This window comes from Leishmania major, chromosome 31, assembly GCF_000002725.2.
Source record: "Leishmania major strain Friedlin complete genome, chromosome 31".
NCBI lineage: Eukaryota > Euglenozoa > Kinetoplastea > Trypanosomatida > Trypanosomatidae > Leishmania > Leishmania major.
The window spans coordinates 252,121-270,975 of record NC_007272.2 but is presented as its reverse complement, the minus strand read 5'-3'; the positions used below and the strand labels follow the sequence as shown (position 1 = coordinate 270,975).

Genomic DNA, 18,855 nt, shown 5'->3' with positions numbered 1-18,855 from the left:
GACGGCGTCTTTCTCGCTCCGCTGTGTGTGCTATCCTGTTTTTGCCCACTTCGCACCGCCTTTCATGAACTCTGTAGCGGTCTGTGGATGTGCACGGGTTCTTCGGTGCCGCCCCCGTCGCTTCTCCATCCAGCCGTAACTCTCTTCTTGTGCGAGTGAGAGTCTCTTATGTGTTCTGTCCTGCGCGCATACAGGTACGCAGTGCTCATCTTTACTGGTGGCTATTTTGTAGTAGAGCTCAACGCACGCAGCTACGTACATCGGCACACGCCCCGGCCAACTCCGTCCGTTACTCTATCAACGGCCGCACGAGGCACGGCTTATTATTATTGTTTTGTGTGTGGAGCAGCTCTGCTTTCCAACGCTCTCCTCTCGTTCTCCGAGTGCGGTGCTGTGCAGCTCCGGTGTCATGTTGCTTTAGATACACATTGAGGGCTTTCCTATCCGACTGAGCTCGTGCGCGTCCTCCGTAAGCGAATGGTCGCCCATGCATCACTCGATCTGACCGTAGTGTTGCCTGCGGCGTTCCTCGCGAGTCGAAAGGCCACACGTCACTCTGGTGGGGGCGCCGCAACCGTCAACGAAGGTAAGAATCAAGAAAGCTCACCGGGCACTGCACTTTTTTATGTCTACCGTCCGCTGTAGTGTCTCTCGCCTTGAGGCTTGAGAGCGTCGTGTGTTGCGTGTCTTTGCTTTTGCGTGGCGTGAGCGGGTGTGTTGCGCAGCCCACTCTGCTGGGCGCCACTACCGTGCACATTCTCTTCTCACCAGCGATTCACTCTCTTTCTCTGTGTCTCTTGTCCACATGTCAGCCACCCTGCTCCTCCTCCTCGCTCCAGCAGTCTTTACTGTGTGCCTCCCACCCTCCGTTTTTGTGCGTGTGCGTCTTTCGCCTCTCACATCACGACCTCGGTGCACAGCTTCCTTCCCACCAATGCACACTCGCGCCATGGTTTCCTGCTTTCGATGTGCACACCAGTGAGCGCCCCTGCGCTTTTGTATGTATGTGTATGTGTGTGTGTGTGTGTGTGTTGTCAAAGTCCCTCCCCGCTCTCCCACACATACACACACACACACACACACACACACACACACACAGTGGACACTGCGTTGCTCGTTAAAGCGCCTTGCCGGACGAACATGCGATGCTCCCGCTCACATCATGACCATCCTCTCCCTCTCGCTATCACACCTCTGTGCTGTTCCGTTCCGTGTGTCTCTCTCGCCCTCGCTATCGCTCCTACAATGCACGCTTAAGCAGGGGAGCCCACGGCAAGTCTGCTCACCATCCGTTTTTGTTTTGTTCTCACCGCCTCTGGAAACACATCGTTTCTTTCGCAGTGTCTCACCTGTGCACATTACCGGTGTGACTCTCCTCCATCCTCTTTCGTTGCGTCACCGTTACGCACCCCGTTTCTCGGTCACTCTTGTGCACTCACGCTGACACGGTCGCCCTACTGCCCCCTTGTCGACATGACCAAGTCGTACCTCAACCAGGACCAGCAGCTGCGGGCGCAGCAGGTGTATACGACGCACAAGCACCTGAAGGAGCTGAGCATGGCCACCAAAGAGGCTCTGACATATCACGACAAGTATCTTGCCGCTATGGAACACGTAATGAGCTGCCTCCTGAACAACAGCGATGCCCTGGAGGACGCGCGGAAGCACCTCACTCAGGAGGCAGCGGTGGATATTCAGCCCACATTTCCGACGGCTGGCCGCCTTGCCGCTGCGTACAGCAACTGGCGCGTCTCTGCCGAACTGCACATGATGCGGACGGAGCTGGAGTTTCTAAAAGAGGTCAGCACCACTGGCCATGAGGCAGTCAAGAAGACGAAGAATGCTGTGCACGGACTGGAGAAGGTGGCGAAGAAGTGTGCCCACGTGAACTCACCGGAGTTCGAAGCCAAGATCTCCAGCAAGTCTGGCAAGGCGCTGGAGAAGCTGTTGCATGAGCAGCGGGAAACGAATACAATGATGATGAGCATCGAGAATGCCATTAAAAAGGACATGATGTCACTCGCGACGTCATGGTCTGCGAAGCTTGTAACTCGCGGTGACGCACTCTACACAGCCTTTCGGAGCCTTGGTTGTAGAACTGTGGCTTGTTTTCCGACCACTGACCCGACCCTGTCGCAAGGGATGCCTCCCCCTGCAGCTGGATATGTGCTGTCACAGCCATCCTCCGCCAGCACGTCGGTGCCCTACAGTGGGGGCACCGCAGTCGGCCATGGCACCCCCTCTACCCTCCCAGCTGCCCAGAGTGTTGAGTGTGCGGCAGTGCCGCTCAGCTCAGCCGGTGAAGGTGCAGCTGCAGGCGTTAAGCTTGAGTTTAACCTGAACGAAGGCAAACCTGTGTCGCGGTAGATGAGCGAGTAGTCGATCCACCAGCAAAGACGAAAGTGGGAGAAAGGGAAGGAGGGTGGTCGGGCCTAACATCGATGTCGACATGTTGCTCCTCTATGCGTGTGTGGCACGCTCAGCTATAGTGTTCCACTGCGGTCCCTCCACACGGTGCAATCGGCGTCATGGGAGCGCCTCCACATTACCTGGGGGTCGCTGCTGCTTTATCCTAGCGATGTTCTCTACCAAAAGGGTGAGGTGCCCTCTCCGACAGTCCAATCTCGGCCGTGCTGCTTGTTGCGTGCTGTCGCAAAGGCGACGAAGCGCTTCGTCCGCCACTTCTCCTCGTCAACGTTGCTGTCTATCGGTCTTTTCCAGTCTCTCACTACCTCACAGGCTCAGACGTTGCAGCGGCGCGCGGTACTCCCCTTCCGTAGATCCGCGCCACGCGTTTCGGGTTCACGTATCCCCTTCTGTGCGACGCGCTGGCCACCCCTCGCCTCCTCCGCCTTCATCGTTACTTTTCTGTTTGGTTTCGTAATCGTCTCTGAGCTGTGGTTGTCTTCTGTCCTCTGCTCACGTATCTCATGTGCACACTTCGGCGTACGGTGCAGCATTCGCCTTCGTGCAGTCATCCTCCTCTCCCAACCGCCATCCTCTGTTTACTTTTTTTTTCGTGATCGCTGTCCGCTGACTCCCGATCCGCTAACGAGCCCGGAGAACGACGCATCGCTCGCGGGTATCCAGTGGGGAATGGAGGCTGCATGAGTTTCTTTTGGTTGTTGGCCAGCTCGGCATACGCCCGCCCCCCCCCCCCCCCCCCACACACACACTGCCACACCTGCCGGAAAGGGGGCATCTTGCTCAGTGGACATGTGCACCAAACGATGGACTCCCTGTCTCCGCTGCCGCATCACACGGCCGCAGCACGAGATGCCTTTGTTTTGTTCTTCTTAGCCCTGCTTCACTGATCTTCTCCGCCTTTTATGCATCGCCTTCTCACTCGTGCATCACGCCCCCTCCCCCTCCGTCTAATAGGTAAGGACTAGCTCCGTGCGGAGCGGGTGATGTGAGCCGACACGTTCTCCTTTACTCACGACTTACCTAGTGCCCTGGGCAACACAGCCACAGAGGCCATCAACTACCACGACAACCTCGTGGCCACCCTGGACAAAGTCATCCTGTGTTTTGCTGAATCGTGCAGACGCCGTGGAGAGGGCGCGGCTGCTCTTTGGTACTGGTGGTGCCGCCGCAGTCGCACCGACTTATGCAACAACTGGCAGACTTTCGAGTGCTTTCACAACGTGGAAGAACTCCACGGAGCGACATCATAGCAAAGAGTATACCCCAAGCGCTTCGGATACCAGCACCGCGGTGAAGCGGAACGTGAAGAGGAAGGAGAAGACCTCAGTGAATCTTGAGGCAACGGCGATGTGATGTGCGAGGCTGACGTCGACGTTTCCACAGCGCAAGGTAGCCAACAGGAGACCAACGTTCTAGCCACAACTTCGGTTGTAGGAAGAAGAGGACCAGCTCACCGATAAGGCAGCACTGGGCCAGGCGGTGGTTGAGGGTATGCGATGGGCGACTATTTGGTGGGCCGGAAAACTCTCCGCACTGGCGCACAGCCTGACAGCCGACTGTACGCGCTTCAGTACCTTCACGGCGAGAAGAGTTAGCGACCAGGCGTGCTCAACCATCACTGCACATGACTACGGCGTCAGACTCCACCTACTGCGACTCCGCAGCGTCTATCGATCCAGCAGCAGCGGTTACAACAGCCTCCACGGAGGCTTCCACTACATCACCTTGACATCCAGAAGCTAGAAGTCATCACTCCCTTGACACCGCTGCTCAACGCACTTCTACTAATCTCAGGACACCAACACTGCTTAGTTGCCTCGTCGCTGCCACTCCAAAGAAGGTGAGACGGGACCGTGCGCACCGCGTCACAAAGGTACACGACGGCGGCAGCCTCAGAGGTTCCTACTCATGGGGGGGGGTGCTCGTGGTTTCCGGTGCTAGAAGTGGTGTGGGTGTCACTGTTCTGTCTCACACGCGTGGCTGGAGTTGCCTGTGCGGTGCACAACCGAGAGGTGCAAAGCTCCATGCGTCTCTTTTTTGTTCTTCGCCTGATGTGTCCTTTCTGCGGAAACACCGCGTCCCCCCCCCCCCCCGCGAGCAGTGCCGCATAACCGCTCGGAATTCTCACGAATGCCCTCGCGCGTGTTTTTTTCGTCGTGTATTGTTTGTGTGTGTGTGTATGGGGGGGGGGGTCGCGTCTAGCGCGTCCTCACCTTTGCCTCTTCACGCCCCACCTGCCGGCTTTCCGTTGTTGCCTTACTGCTGCCTCCTTCGCTGTCTTGTTTGCACAGTTTGGCGTGCACGCGGGCATGGGCACGACTCCATACGTCTCGTCAACGCCACAGGATGTGTTTCTCTACACGACAGCTCTGAGCAGCGAATCGGGAAGGGAGGGAATGCGCCCTCGAGAAGGCGTGGGTGTTTGGATGTGCTAGTGGCAGCGCGCGGCCTGGCTGCACGAGACTCACATCTCTGATCACCCTTGCACAAGCTACCAGCAGCACCTTTTTGGATTGGGCGCAGCACCGTGTCGAGGACATGCCTGTGTCAAGGGCCTGCTTACGGCAAGTGTTGTGTTGATGCCATAGGAACGCTGCCCAGCTGCAGCAGATGTTCTCTTTTCAGCTGGCGGCCAAATTCTACCCCCTCTAACCCTCCCGTTCTCCCTGAGCCGAATCAGCGTGTGCCCCTGGCTCGCCCGAAACTGCTGGCAAGCAATACGATACACTCATCAACACTGAGCAGTGCCCCACACGCTGGTGTGAGCACGCTGCCGGCTGCCATTTTGCCCACCACTGTCCGAACAAATACAGACGACGCGACCCTTTATGGTCATCGCTTCGCTTCCGCCGGCTGTCTCTCTCTTGCCCACCCGATAAAAGAAACTCCCCCCCCCCAACAACAAAAGGGAAAGACACATAAACCCATGCAAATGGAAGAGAAGCAGGCCTTCTTCGTAGAGAGCGTGGATGGGCGCAAGTTCAAGATGGTCATCCGCGGCGATCTGGGCAAGCTCAGCGTCGCCAAGATTCGCCGCTACCTGAAGTCCTACGGTGTACCAGAGAACCAGCTCCTGCTTGCCGGCAACCGTGTGCTGGAGGATGCCATGCTGGGTGAGCAGTTTGGCTTGGAAAACGAAGGTGTGCTGCATCTACGGGAGCCGACCACTGTGCAACATTTAGCACCTGCAGCTGTCCCATCCACTGCACAGAGTAGAACCCAGCTCCAGCAGAAACCAGAACTATCGTACGAGCCACAGTCGGCGTGGCGCGAGACGCGGTATGAGCCCGCCGCGCACGACGCCCGGCAGATGCAGCGTGAGATAGAGCGGTTGCAGCGGCAGGTGGAGGCCGCAGAGGCGCGCAACGCGGACCTGGAGCATCAGCTGGAACAGGTAGCCGAGTCATCAGCACCATATCCACCTCGAGGCGGTGCTGGTGGTGCGCGAAGAATGAGCAATTCCAGCGACTTGGATGGGCTGCAAGTAGCAAAGCAGAGTCTGAAGATATTGGCGCAGAAGCTGGGGGTCTCGCTACAATTTGACAAGAATCTCACGTGTGTAGTAGGGACAGACGCGGACTTCTCCATCTTGCTTACCTACGACCCCGCGACTGAGCGGCTGTACATTTACTCATCGCTTCTCACTGAACTCCCAGACCACCCGCCGCTGCGCATGAAGCTGTACGAGGTGCTTCTCGAGGGGTCGCTGCTAGGTCGCGAGGTCTGCGGCGGCGGCGTCGGTCTGTCGACGCAGAACAACGTCGTCGTGCTCACAACGTCTCTTCCGGTGCGTCACTGCAGCCCAGAAGCGCTTTGTGAAGTGATGCCGCTCTTTGTCGAGACACTTGTGCGCTGGCGAAGTCTTATCGATGAGCTCGTGCGGTAGTTGAGTAGAGGCACACGTTGCAGGCCAGAAGGACATGCGGGGGGAGGGGGGCAATCATGGAAGACGCAGGCGAGCACGTGTGCGCTCAGAAAGAGAGCGCGCGCTGGCGCACCAGCCTTTTCCGACGAGAGAGATTGCTGGCGGGCCCTGAATACTCTTCCGAATACGTGAGAGGAAGGCGAGTGAGTGTGTGTATGCGTGTGTGTGTGTGGGGGGGGGCGTCTCGGTACGGCGTTTTGCTGCCTTTGGAGTGTAGAGCGCCCCTTTTTTCTCCCTGCTCGGCGCAGCGGCGTCCTTCTCTCATGTGAATGCGGTGTGGAGGGAGGGGGGGCCTACTCGTCTTCGTACCGCTTTTGTTTTTTGTCCTCATCGTACACGCGTTGTGACTTCTGTGATGATTGCCAGAGTGTTGCCCTCTATAGATAACCCTCTACCGACTCCACATTCCAGTGGGCGGATGCAAGTCGTCCTTACAGTGAGTGAGGGCGAATACCTCGTGTGTCATCGATCGAGGCGGCAAACTGCCTGTCGTGCAGTCAGGTGTGCTGGTGTGTGCGGCTTTATACTTCTTCTAATCCGCATGTGCCGCACTCCCCCTCCCATTCACCGAAAGCTCTGCAGCCTGTTTGCCTTGCAGCTCCCTTATTCATTCTATTTCTATCCGCCTCTCCTCCGTCTCTTCATCGGACCACGGCCTCTTCGGATCCTCGTGGTTTCTCCGACTCCTTGTTCTCTCCCCCGCACACCATCCCCTGTCTTTCTCTCCGAATTCGCGCGATCCCCGCGTCCGTATGCCGCAGTTGCAGACAGCCGCCCATACCCCATCCAGGTTTGTACCCGATCGATGTTGTCTCTCTTTCCTCACAAGTAGGACACAGAAGTACGCATAATCGATTCTGAACACGTAGCACGCACGCAAATCTGGAGAGACCTCGACACGCACATCGAGGCAGCACCTTTTGCGCACTGCCACACACTGCTGCACAGAAACTGTGTGCCGCTCTTAGCCCTCTGACCTCTTGTCCCTGGCCCTTATCGCTGGCTCTGTATTCGTTTCTCTTTGTGATCAACGCTTCCTATTGCCCCTTCCACACCCACCCCCACCCCCGCCGCCGTCGTAGCACGCAATGAGTAATATCACGTTCTGTCTACCTGCCGCGCTGCAGCTTGTGATGCCTCCCTACAGGGAAGTGTCGCAGAACGTGCCGTCCGCTGACACCCTCGGCGACTGCACAGGTGAGCGTGGAGTGTTTACCGAGGTGAAAACGGCACCCCGTGTCTGTCTCCATGAGCCGCTGACGTTGGTGCAGTCCCTACTCGCGCACGTGGCAGACAAGGAGCCCGAGCACGATGAGACGGAGTTTTTCGACGCTGCTCGCGTGTACGTGGCGCTGCGCCACCGCCTTAACCACGTTGATGCCGCTTACAGCAGCGGCAAACGTGCGCAAGCCTCGAAGAAGTGAGGGAGGGGGAGGGGGGGGCGAAGGGGCGCAGTGCAGCGGCGCCGTTTCATCGTTTTCCGTTTGCCAGGCGCGTTTTCTTTTCTTGTCTTCGCCATAGAGACACCCATAAACTTCCTTCGTTGTTTTCCCCTTTACTGCTGCCTTCTGCTTGCTTGTTATCCTCTGTGTGTCTTGTGCGCCTCATCGCTTCTCTCGTCTCCTCTCTTCTCTCCCGAGTTGCTCTGTCGGCTGTTGGAAGGGGTGTGTGCAGGCCGGGGGCCGGGGAGGGGGGGGGGGCGGGATACCCCGTTGCTGTGCAGCCCCCGGCACACCGTCTTTTTAACAGCGGAAGGCAGAAGACACACGAGGCACTCCGCCTGTTCGTTTCTCGGTGGCTGACGGACGGCACCGAAAGCGGTGTCGGACAGCAGCGCCAACACAAACACGCTTGCATACAAGTGAAGCGGCCGTTTCCTTGTTTTTTTTCTCTTTTGTTTCACGGCCACGACGCCCGCACGAGAGCCGGGACAACATCTTCTGACGGTTGCCGCATAACACTTTCCTGTGCCGCCGACGGGCGCAGAGGATGACGGTGGGAAGCGGGCAGGAGAGCCGCACATCCCAGCCGCAGCCGGAAGCTGGAGTTTATTCCTTTCTCTGTTCTGAATCCCTTTCTCTTCCGCCTTTTTGGCTGTTGTTTTCTCTTCCTCGCGCGCCCCTCTCGCTTCTCTGTGTGTGCTCGGAAGATGTGGGGACGGCAAGGACGGTGGACAGCGCAATGCGCACACGCAGGCACTTTCGCTTACACGTCCCACGTGCAATTTCGGAAAGACAGAGATCGTTCCCCTTCAAGGGGTATTGGCTCGTGTCTTGGTGGCAAGGAGATGTGGCCATGTGCGTCTCAAGGTTTGTCGCCTCCCCGATGGCGTCGTTACTGTGCTCATTTCTGTTTTGTATTATACGCGCACACACACACACGTATATACACTTGTTTATTACATTGTTGCCTTTTTCGCTTTCTGCGTTGGGTATGCCGTACTCCCGCCTCCCTCCCTCCCTCCCTCCCTCTCTTCCTCTCTTGCCATACCATAGAACATGTGAGCACCATACGTCGCATGCGCGCAAGCACGTTCGGTGACGCTTCAAAAAAAATGGAAAAGTATCCTCTTGTGTTGCTGTCGTCCAAGGCGTTCGAGACAGAGCACCTGCACATCGGTGCTTGCGTGCGCAACAAGGGCAGTTCCATGCACACGCATCTCGCCGGCAAGGAAGTGCAATGGGCTGACGCCTTATTTTTTTTTTTCAGACGAGGTGCGATATAAACGTGTTTCTTCATTCGCTAGGCCATCCACAGTATCAGGGGCGACTATGCCCGCGCCGGTAAAGTGAGTAAAAATGGCCATGCATGGTAGGCAGATGCTCCTCCCCTATCTTCCTGTTGAGAGCTTGGTCGATATGGCTTCAGCAACTCTGTCTAGGTCTGTCGTTCACTCGAGCAAAACCAGTAACTGGGGCAACCGCAGAGCAGTACGGAGGTCTGAATCTATCGTCTTCGTAGCGGTCCTGCTCGCGAGATGCGCAGTGATACTAGGAGTGAGAAAATACTGCTCATAAGGTGCCGCGGACAGGACAACTCACAGAAACGCGTGACACCCTCTCTGCATATGATGTCGTTATCTCTGTGTCTCACGTGCACATGTACTCCACCTCTCTTCTTTGTGCGTGTCGCCGCGCTACTCATGTTTGCCGTTGTCTGGCACCTTCTACATGCGGTCACCTTCCTCGGCGTTTCCCTTCGACCGTCGCCCCTCCCCCCTCTCCCGATCGTCCCCGCGGCGCTTCCGCGCGTGCAAACGGGAATCCACGGACGCAGGAGACACCTGAGCTGTTCCCTCCCAACTATCCGCAAAGCACATACCGCCAGCGGACCTCCACGGTCCCACCGCCTCCCGTGACTGAGCCACGATCGTGCCTCCACAGAGTTTACTCGGGGCCTGACGACCCTTTCAGCGTGCCCTTACGTTGCCCCGCACGCGCGTCATGTCGCACGCTCACCCTCAGAAGCATCCCAGCACGAAGAGGGACGTCGCACAGGCGGCCCCATGTCCGCCAGGCACACTCTCGCTCCGCGTGTCGTTTGCGGCCTCAAAGCCGGAGGACCGAAAGCGAGCCAATAATAATCGCACGGCGTCGCAGCAGTACGAGCTGTCTTTCATCGCTACCGAAATGCACCTTGGCAAGCCCTTCGAGGGACTCGTCGTGCCGCGCTCCCCGCTTTACCCGCCGAACATAATTTCCTTGACCAACCGCGACACAGATACAACAGCCGGTGAAGACAGCACATCCTCCGCCGAAAACGAGCGCATCACCGTCGACATCTCAGACCACAACGGAAAAACGACTGCGAAGCATGGTGATTGCCAGAAGCAAACAGAACGAGACGCAGCGAGGGGTGCTCTTCTGATATATCCCACGAAGATCGACAACCTGCGACGCTTTCGCATCCTCTTCGCCGGTGTTCTTCTCTCGATCAGCAGCTCCACGCAGGGGATCCACTCCATCTTTGGCGTGCTCCTCCTTCAGCAGGCGTACCAGTTCAGTGTACGGGAAATGACTGTCGTCTACCTCAGCGGCGTCTCCGCCGGCTTGTTCGCCCTCCCTTTCGGTGCGCTGTACGACTGGTTCGGGCCACGCGTGGTGGTGGCGCTCGGCAGCATCATCGCGGCGCTCGGCCACCTGCTCTTCGCTCTCACCTTTGGTGGCCACATCCCGCACACGGTGGTCAACTGCGCCGTCTTCTACGCCGTGATGTGCTGGGGCTGCTACGCGCTCCACGTGGCCATTCTGCCCGCGGTGCTGACGCACATGCCACGCGACCGCGGCCAGCCGACGGGGCTGCTGCAGACGTTCTCCGGACTTGGCGCATCCCTCTTTGCGTGCCTGTTCCGCGGCTTCTTCAAGGACAACTTCGAGAACCTCATGTGGCTCATGTTCGCGGTGACGCTGGCCGCCGGTGCTGGTGGTGCGTGGTACCTGGAGGACGCGCCGTACGTGGTAAACCGGTGGCGGCAGCGCGGCATCACGCCGCGCGAACAGCTGCGCGCCTACCTCATCCGCAACCGCTACATGTCTCAGCTCGTGCCGAAGCGGCGCTATGCCATCATGGCGGTCATCCTCGTACTGCTGAACTGCTATCTGACCATCCAGACCGTGTGCGTGGCGTACCTCGCTGCAGACATCACGCCGGGCAAACTGCGCAGCATCGCGATAGGTGCCATTGCGATCACGCTGCTGATTCTTGTGCTTGTGGTGCCGCTGGATAGCATTGACGGGCTGTCGGAGCAGGACAAGCAGGTGATCGCCGCGGCGAAGGCAAAAGAGGAGGCGCTGCGCGTCATGCAAGAGGAACGCTATCGCCAGCGGCACCTCCAAGCGCGCCAAGCACAACGTCGTCGCAGCAAGACGCGACAAGAAGAATACGGGCAGCCGTGCCACTGCCCTGATGAAGTGGGACAAGAGGACCGATCAGCGGATCAGGAGCTGTCAGCGGGTGCGCCGCTCAATGACGACAGCGACAGTGGCATAGGTGCACCTGAGCACGGCACCCAGAGACTTGCACGGCTGTCGCTGCGCTTGGACGATGAGAGCGACGCGGACTCGAACGTGGAGACGAGCTCCCCGATCGACGTTCCGGTGCCTGCTGGACCCGTTAGTGCGGGCCCGCCCCAAGCACCTCATCACCGAGGGGGGCTCTTGTCGGAATCTCTTGGACTGCCGCTGTACGAACTCGCGGGGCCGGAGCGGCCGCTCATCACCGTCTACATGCACGAAGAGGAGGACTTGGATGGAGAGCCGTCGCACTCGCACTCCAGTCACCCCCGGGAGCAGATGCAGCTGCAAGCTTCGAACGACTCTACTGGCGCCGCGAATAACGACCATCGCTCTGAGTCGCAGCAGAGCAGCGTGGAGAACTCCTTCACTGTACACCTCGGAGGCAACTACAACAGTCTGCAGGCCTCAGATGCGCTTACTCCAAGCGCTCGCTCCGACCCTGCGCACGTGGAACTCCGACGCACTGCTTCGTCCACGTACAGCAACCCGCGTGTGGAGACGATCACGCTGTGCGGCGAGGTGTACGTTGTGCCGGTGTACCAGACCACGTTCCTCGAGAGCCTCACCTATCTTGACCTTTGGCTCATCTTCTACACCACGCTCTGCGTCTGGGGCATAGGTCTTGTGATGACCAGCAACTGGAACATCCAGATCATGCTCAAGGCACGCTACGGCCCCATGGAGGCGAAGCACTACGTCCTCTTCGCCGCCATGGCCGGCGTGTCCGTGGCGGGCGGCCGCGTCTTTCTCGGCATCTACGAGCGTGTGCTGCAGGTGCTGCGCGAGCGCACCGGCACCGTCATCGTCCCCACCCTCATCTACCCCGTTGCGTCCGTCGGGCTGTTCGTTGGCATGCTCTTCTGGATCGCGCTGCCCGGTGAGCAGGTGCTCATCCTGGCCTACATTCTCGGCGCGTTTTTCTACGGCATGAGCACGAGCGCCACCTTTTACGTGCTGGGCACCGTCTTCGACCGCGACATGGGTATGCACTACGGCTTCTGCTGTGTTGGCGGCGGTGTCGGTTTCGCGCTGTGCTACTGGTGTGCGTGGTACCTCACCTACGAGCGCGAGGCGTCGCCGCAGACGCCCGGCTACTGCGTCGGCGCACGCCGCTGCATGAGCCGCGCCGTTGGCGTCTACCTCGCCCTCGCCTTCTCCTCCATCGCTTCTTCCTACCTTGTGCATCGTCGCTACTCGAAGCTGGTGCGCGGCAAGCTGGCGCAGCGCCGTGTCATTGTCCCGCGTATCAAGCAGCTGCTTGTGGCGTGCGGATGCTGTGGAAACGGCGATCAGGTGAAGGGGAGTGGGAGCACGTGTATCATTGGTACTGCAGAGACGAAGGAGAAGGGCGTGCAGCTACAGGATTGATCGCAGTCCGTCAGCGATGCGAACTATCGAGCGATGGTGTCGTCTACAAGCGTCACATGGGGAGCTTTCGAGGGGGGAGCGGGGAGGGAGGGAGGGAGGGAGAGGGGGGCAGCTGCCTTCGGTGTTCTGCGCACAAATGGGTTCTCTGGCGGGCATGCAGGGAGGCTCGCGCTGGTGTTGTGCTCGGCCTTTGCGCTGTTGGGCTTTTTGTCCCCTTTCATCTCTTGTAATGCGCTCGCTTCTTTTGGACTTCACGCGTGATGTCTGCGCACCGAGTGCCGAGATGCGGAGGCCAGCGGGGCGCGGTCGTGGGTATTTGAGTGCGGGACTGGATTGCATTTCTGTGCGCGCGTAGACCGTGAGGCATACACTTTCGCTGCTCAGGCTGTACGTTGGCTCATGCCTCTGCCGTCGATATCACTCTCTCTCTCTCTTTCTTTACCTCCCTCCTACCTTGCGGTATGATTTCTCCTGTGTGCTGCTCACTTGGTTCCCCGTAAAGGAACGGCGCAGTTAACCATAGCGAAAGGAAAGCAGGCACGCGCATGTTCGATTTCTTCGACGCTTCGTGCATCGGCGCGTGTTGAGCGTGTGTGTTCCGTATATATATGTATACGTTTTCTTTTTGGTTCCGCTGGATGAATATCCTTTTTTTGATACCTCATTTTCCTGGTACATGTGTTGTGCTAACAAGCTGTGAGGGGGAGCTGTTGGGCAGAAGCAGGGAGAGAAGAGGGGTTCCGGATTGAGATGGAGCGCATACCACATGCACCACTCATGCGGCAGTGTTGCCGTGTCACCCCTCCTCCTCCATCTATTCTCCATGCAAATGATGTGCTTTCCTCTTGGATTGCCTCCACCAAGCGTTTGGCGAAGGCGACTGCACGTCTGCTGCCTTGGCCCCCACCCCCCACCCCAGCGTTCCATGATAGCGCACAGCGTGCGCTCTTCTCCGACGTTCGGTGGTTCGTGCTGTTGCTGCGCACCTTATACGCACCTGTCCGTTTGCCTCTGATTAGGCGGCTGACAGATACCGTCGCGTTCCTCTGCTCACTCCCTCTGCGCTGCCGTGGCTGATGGGGTCTCTCGTCCCCCCCTCCTTCCTTTCTCCCTGTTCGGCTTCCACGTCTGGCATGGCCTATTTTACGTTCCTTTTGTCCCCCCCCCCTGATGCGCTGCAGATGTGTGGAAGACACGTGTGCCTTCGACAGAGAGAGAGGTAGGGGGAGCGAGTGACATCATGCCTGCGCTGTCTCTCTGTCTCTCTGTCTACGTGCTAGGTTTACGTTTGTTCCTTCTGGATGCGTATTTCTCTGCCCCTTTGCTTTCCTTGCTGTTGTTTGCTCGGTTAGAGGGGCTGTGAAGACGTGGAGGAGGAAGATTGATACGGAATCGATGTCGCCAGCCGCCCATCGACTGGAGCCCCCCCCAAAAAAAAAATTAGAGATACGCTCACTTACACATAACATTGACTCATCGGCAGCGAAAAAGGCGCGATGCAACGGACGAGCACCACATGTGTGTACCTGATCGTAGGTGCTGATGCATGGTATGTGCTGCTTCTGTCTTTTATCATGGGGAATGCTCGGTCTTTTTCTCTGCGGCGCTGTCAGGGTAGAAGGCAGCCACTGGTGCCCATCAGGAGGGTTCAACGGCGGTGGTGACCTGCGCTGCAGCACCGGCACATCGTTTGGTGCCTTTTTCTTTTGTTTGGATAAGCTCCTTTCTCAGTGCATGGGCGACTGCGGGGACTCGACAGGGAGAGAAATCCCGACCCCGCTGCATTATTTTCTCTTGCGGCCGGCGGGCCGGCTCGTATCATGAAGCACAGCCCTCTGATAAGCTAGATGCGCGTCTTTTGTTTTTCAGCTCCGTATGTGGCTGTGGGTCCTCTCCCTTCTTCATGTATGGCAAGCATTGCCTCCTCCGTTTCTCGTTATGTTCCCTTCCTTATCTCCTCCGTTATTTTTCGTTCTGTCTGTGCCTCCCCCCCCCTCCGTACACCTCTCTCTTACCGGGAAGCGGCCGTGCACGAACACGTGGGTTAGGTCAAACATCTCCTCGATGAAACCGCTGACGTCGGGGCCATCTATTCCATAGAAAAGGAAAGAGGTCTCTCACTGCGGCTCTTTTCATGGGGAAGTAGGCGAAGCGTACGCCGGCCAGTCGTGAGACCTGTCTTTTCTTGGGTGTTCTCGTCTTGGCCACTTTTCCCTGTTGTTTACGCCCCTATACCCCTCCTGTTCTCCCCCTTCACTGTCAGCGTTGGTGCCTTCCGCTCACCGCTTCAGAAGCGTGCGCCGCCGCTCTGCATGTGTGCGTGATTGCCTATGCGGTCATGTGTACATGCATAAAGCTTCTTCTTCGTGTGCCTTCTTTTTTTTCCTTTAGGGCACGGCTGCCAGCTCAGCCGTGCATGCGCCGACTGCATAAGTTTCTCGTTACTCCTCGGCTTTCGTAACGAACTCGTCTAAGCTGAATCCAACATCCCGAATCGAGATAGATCATCGTCTGGGCGAACACAAAGACTCCAGCCGCGCGATGCTGGCACCCTTTTTCTTTGTTGTTGGTTTTTCGCTCGTCCTAATCGTACGCTGCGGCTCCCGAGCCGGCGAGTGACATCAGCGAGAGATGGACTTGTGGTACCGCATGGCTACCCCAGCGAACTAGGATGGATTGTGTGCTGATCGTGCACGGCGTCTGACACTCCTTATCCCTCTCTGAGTTCCTCCCTATGTCTTTCCTCTTTTTGTGGCCTTTGTCTGACGGCCCTTCCCTATCATACACACCCTTAACACATCCGCCAACATCCTTTTTCGTGAAAGCAAGCAGGTGTGCCTCCCGTGCCGTCCTCCTTGCTTCGCTACCGCGTGCTCTTAGACAGACAGCTTTCACACCCGCAACTAGTGTAACGAAGCACGCTTTCCATCTCAGGATATTCGCTGTAGTGGCCGCGCCGGGATCGTGACTCTCGATTATGCGTCTTTCGTGCTCTGTTCGGCGCGGTCCACTTGGTGCTGGGGTACCAGACGACGTTCCTCGAGAGCCTCACCTATCTTGACCTTTGGCTCATCTTCTGCACCACGCTCTGCGTCTGGGCCAGTGGTGATTCTGTCGAGACAGCAGCTATCTTCAAAGCGATCTCTCCGGGACCTGCGTGGTGTGGACAGCTTGGCAGCTTGCCTGAGCAGGGAACACCTGCTGTCCTCTGGGCGCTCGCCCTATGCTCTCTTCTCCCGCGGGACCGCAATCATGTGCGCTTCTTTTGGTGCTCTCGGTCCCAAAGAGCTGTCGTTGCGGTCGTGAGCAACGCTGGTGTATGGTTGATGCCTTTATCTGCGCCAGCTCCTCTGTGGGCGGTGGGGGTAGGGCAGCTGTCCTATCTCTACAGTTGTGAAGTGCGTTCTCCACTGGCTTATTGCTGCCTCGCCCTGATGTGCCTCTGTACGCTTCCGTGTGCGCTGCGAGGGATAGGCATACTCTCCCTGTTCTAAGGTGGTGTGTCAACACTCTGAAGCACGGTCGATAGGCGCCGGCTTGTGTCGTCGTGTTGGGGTGTAGACGTATGAACCCATGACCGCCACGGTTTTCCCTATCGTTTCCCTTTTCATATGGTGGTGGTGGTGTTGGTGGGAGAGGAAAGGTCGCATCGCTCCCGCCCACTCATCCGTCACGAAGACAAGTGCTCTACGGCTCTTCAGCATCTGTGTGTTGGTAGAGCGTCCACCAACAGTGATCATCGCCGGGGTGGCCGTGCACGTTTTTCTTTTCGGCCGCACAGTAATGTGGTTTATGCCCCTCCATCCATCCATCCCCCTCTTTGCGCGTGTCTCTGTCTTCAACGGCGCGTACCCTCGTACGCGTTTTGTATAGGTGAGTCATGATGCACAATGCAGTGGTCTCTCTCTCTCTCGTCATTACAGACTCAGTGCTCTACGTGTCTGCTGGCGCATCTCAGTGTCGGTGCCTCCGGACAGGATGAGTCGTTTCTACTCTTTCCTTTCTCCACCATTCCTCCCGTTCGAGAAAAACGACAGCCTTTCGCATAGCTGCAGAGGTGCTCTCCGTTTGAATGGGCGAACATGTCCCTGCTGTAACTCAGCCTGCTCCATGCCTCCACCACTGTTGCCCATCGCATGTGCTTCTTCACTTTCCTCTCTCGCTTCTACTCTTTCTTTTTGTGTATCGGGCGGCCCTTTTCCTGGCGCCGCGTACTCGAACATGCGTCTCGCGCGCTGACGTATGCCTTTGCTGCGCAGCATCTACACAACACTGTAGGTGGTGCACCCAGCAGAGTAGGTATCATTGGGAAACGACACGCGTGAGCTCTTGCCTCGTCCTCCGCCTTTCTGTGCCTCACGCGAGCTGCAGCGCGGACGCGCACCGTACTTGGTTGTATTATTCTGATTTCTCTATCTTCGCCGGATCCGTCGCAGGCAGGCACGTATACATCCACATCCAGAAGCGACCGTTTTTGTATTGTTAGCCTTTGTTTTTTTTTTTTTACTTCTCGTTGCTACTAAGCAGTCCTCGGCTGAGAGGCGCCATTGCACGCACGTGTTTTGTATAACACCCAGCGAGCACGTGCAGATTTCGCTGCTGCCGCCGCTTCTTTTTCCCTTTTCGTTCGTCTTTGGTCGCAGCCGAGAAGGCATGATGGAGGGCAGTCCGTCGGAGGTACACGTACACAGCAGCATGGCGATGGGGCTGCAGGAGAGACCGCCGCTGGAGCTGGTTTCGCACGCCTCTGAAGTGTCCTGCCTCACCATCAATGACAACTACGACATGTGGAATGCGTCCATGTACCCCAACCTCAACAGCGGCTTCGATGCTAGTCTCACGAGCGCCACCACTCCCGATACTACCGTTGCCCGGTTTGCGCCAGCAATGCGTCCGCATCGGAAACAACAGCTCTCGCACCAGATGATGCCGCTTCCTGCGCGCGGTGAGCAGACGATGAGTGACATTGACTCGGAAGTCGTTCTCTGGGATCGACCACCAACACAGGATGTGCTCGGTTCACCCGCTGCCTCAGGCTTGTAGCCTACGTCACACGAGGTGAAAGCCACACACAGAAGCAGCGGCGGCATCACAGACGTTGAGGAGATGTGCAACAAAGAGTGTACCAAGGGTGGACTGCACGCGCTGTCACCTCGTAGCAGCGCAGACCCCACCAGCCTATCCCCTCACAGCATCCCCACAGGCGCGAAGGCCGACACGACAGAGCTGCCACTGTGAACCAGAAGTTACATGGCTCTTTGCTTTGCGACGACGGGGTCGAGCGATATCGAGTGAGCTTGCATGCCTAAACAGTGCGGCTACGCGTACCTCTCCGTGATTTGTTGTTGTTGTTGCGTCTTCGTTTGTTTTTCCCTCCTTCTCGGTTTGTGCGGCGCCCGTTTTTTGGTCCCTCACAACTTTCTGCCGCGCCGTGCATGTCTTATCCAAGCATGCACACACGCGGACGTGTTCACTCCTGAACGCGCGCAGCGCAATGATCCCTGGAATGCAGATCAGAGTGTTAGCGCTGGTGGACCTCGTCCTTTCGCTCCCATGCAGTGCCTCTTGTATGGGCGCCCCTTTGTTCTCGCTCTTGCGCACTGCACCCCTCTCACAGATGTACGCACCCGTTATGAGTCCGCCTGAACATGGCATTACCCGGTGCCTTTCCTCAAGGGAGACGATAGGATTTCCTGTTGCTGGACAGAGCAGTGCGTTTTGTTCGCGGTGTCGATGAAGGGAGAGATGATGGAAAGCAGGCAAGGACTGAAGCGGCCTTGAAAAGCTCATCATTGGAATCCGGAACTCCTTGTGCTCGTCGCCCGCACTCACCCACACGCGCGCACTCCCTTTTTGCCCCCCCCCCCCAGAGATGCAAGGCTCGCCTAACCCCTACCCCCTCCCGCGTGGATTTCTTTTAGGCCCCGCCCACCGCGCCCGCATATGCCTCGTCTGTGAGGCGTCGCATCCAACCGCCACGTCCTACGCCAAAAGGAAAACGCCAAGTGTCCGGAGGTGTTCCCCAGACATCCATGCGTATATGCGCCGCAGCTCTTCCTCCCCTCCCACCCTTCCATGATCGGTGGATACCCTCAAAACTTTCTCGTCCTCCCTCCTCCT

The 18,855-nt window shown here is 57.7% G+C and overlaps 5 protein-coding genes across 5 annotated transcripts; all 5 read left to right on the top strand.

Annotated features, from left to right (window-relative positions):
* Positions 1-1,473: 1,473 nt before the first annotated feature.
* On the top strand, positions 1,474-2,367 carry LMJF_31_0750 (hypothetical protein; the record flags this gene model as incomplete). Its single annotated transcript, XM_001685008.1, has 1 exon — positions 1,474-2,367. The coding sequence occupies one exon, from the start codon at positions 1,474-1,476 to the stop codon at positions 2,365-2,367; it is 894 nt and encodes a 297-aa protein (XP_001685060.1).
* A 2,986-nt stretch (positions 2,368-5,353) lies between these two features.
* Positions 5,354-6,313, top strand: LMJF_31_0740 (conserved hypothetical protein; the record flags this gene model as incomplete). The annotated part of the gene is made up of 1 exon (XM_001685007.1): positions 5,354-6,313. One exon carries the CDS (start codon positions 5,354-5,356, stop codon positions 6,311-6,313), a length of 960 nt encoding a protein of 319 aa, XP_001685059.1.
* A 1,127-nt stretch (positions 6,314-7,440) lies between these two features.
* On the top strand, positions 7,441-7,776 carry LMJF_31_0730 (hypothetical protein; the record flags this gene model as incomplete). The annotated part of the gene is made up of 1 exon (XM_001685006.1): positions 7,441-7,776. One exon carries the CDS (start codon positions 7,441-7,443, stop codon positions 7,774-7,776), a length of 336 nt encoding a protein of 111 aa, XP_001685058.1.
* Positions 7,777-9,795: 2,019 nt separating this feature from the next.
* LMJF_31_0720 (conserved hypothetical protein) lies at positions 9,796-12,735 on the top strand (the record flags this gene model as incomplete). The annotated part of the gene is made up of 1 exon (XM_001685005.1): positions 9,796-12,735. The coding sequence occupies one exon, from the start codon at positions 9,796-9,798 to the stop codon at positions 12,733-12,735; it is 2,940 nt and encodes a 979-aa protein (XP_001685057.1).
* Positions 12,736-17,388: 4,653 nt separating this feature from the next.
* LMJF_31_0710 (hypothetical protein) lies at positions 17,389-17,778 on the top strand (the record flags this gene model as incomplete). Its single annotated transcript, XM_001685004.1, has 1 exon — positions 17,389-17,778. The coding sequence occupies one exon, from the start codon at positions 17,389-17,391 to the stop codon at positions 17,776-17,778; it is 390 nt and encodes a 129-aa protein (XP_001685056.1).
* Positions 17,779-18,855: the final 1,077 nt, after the last annotated feature.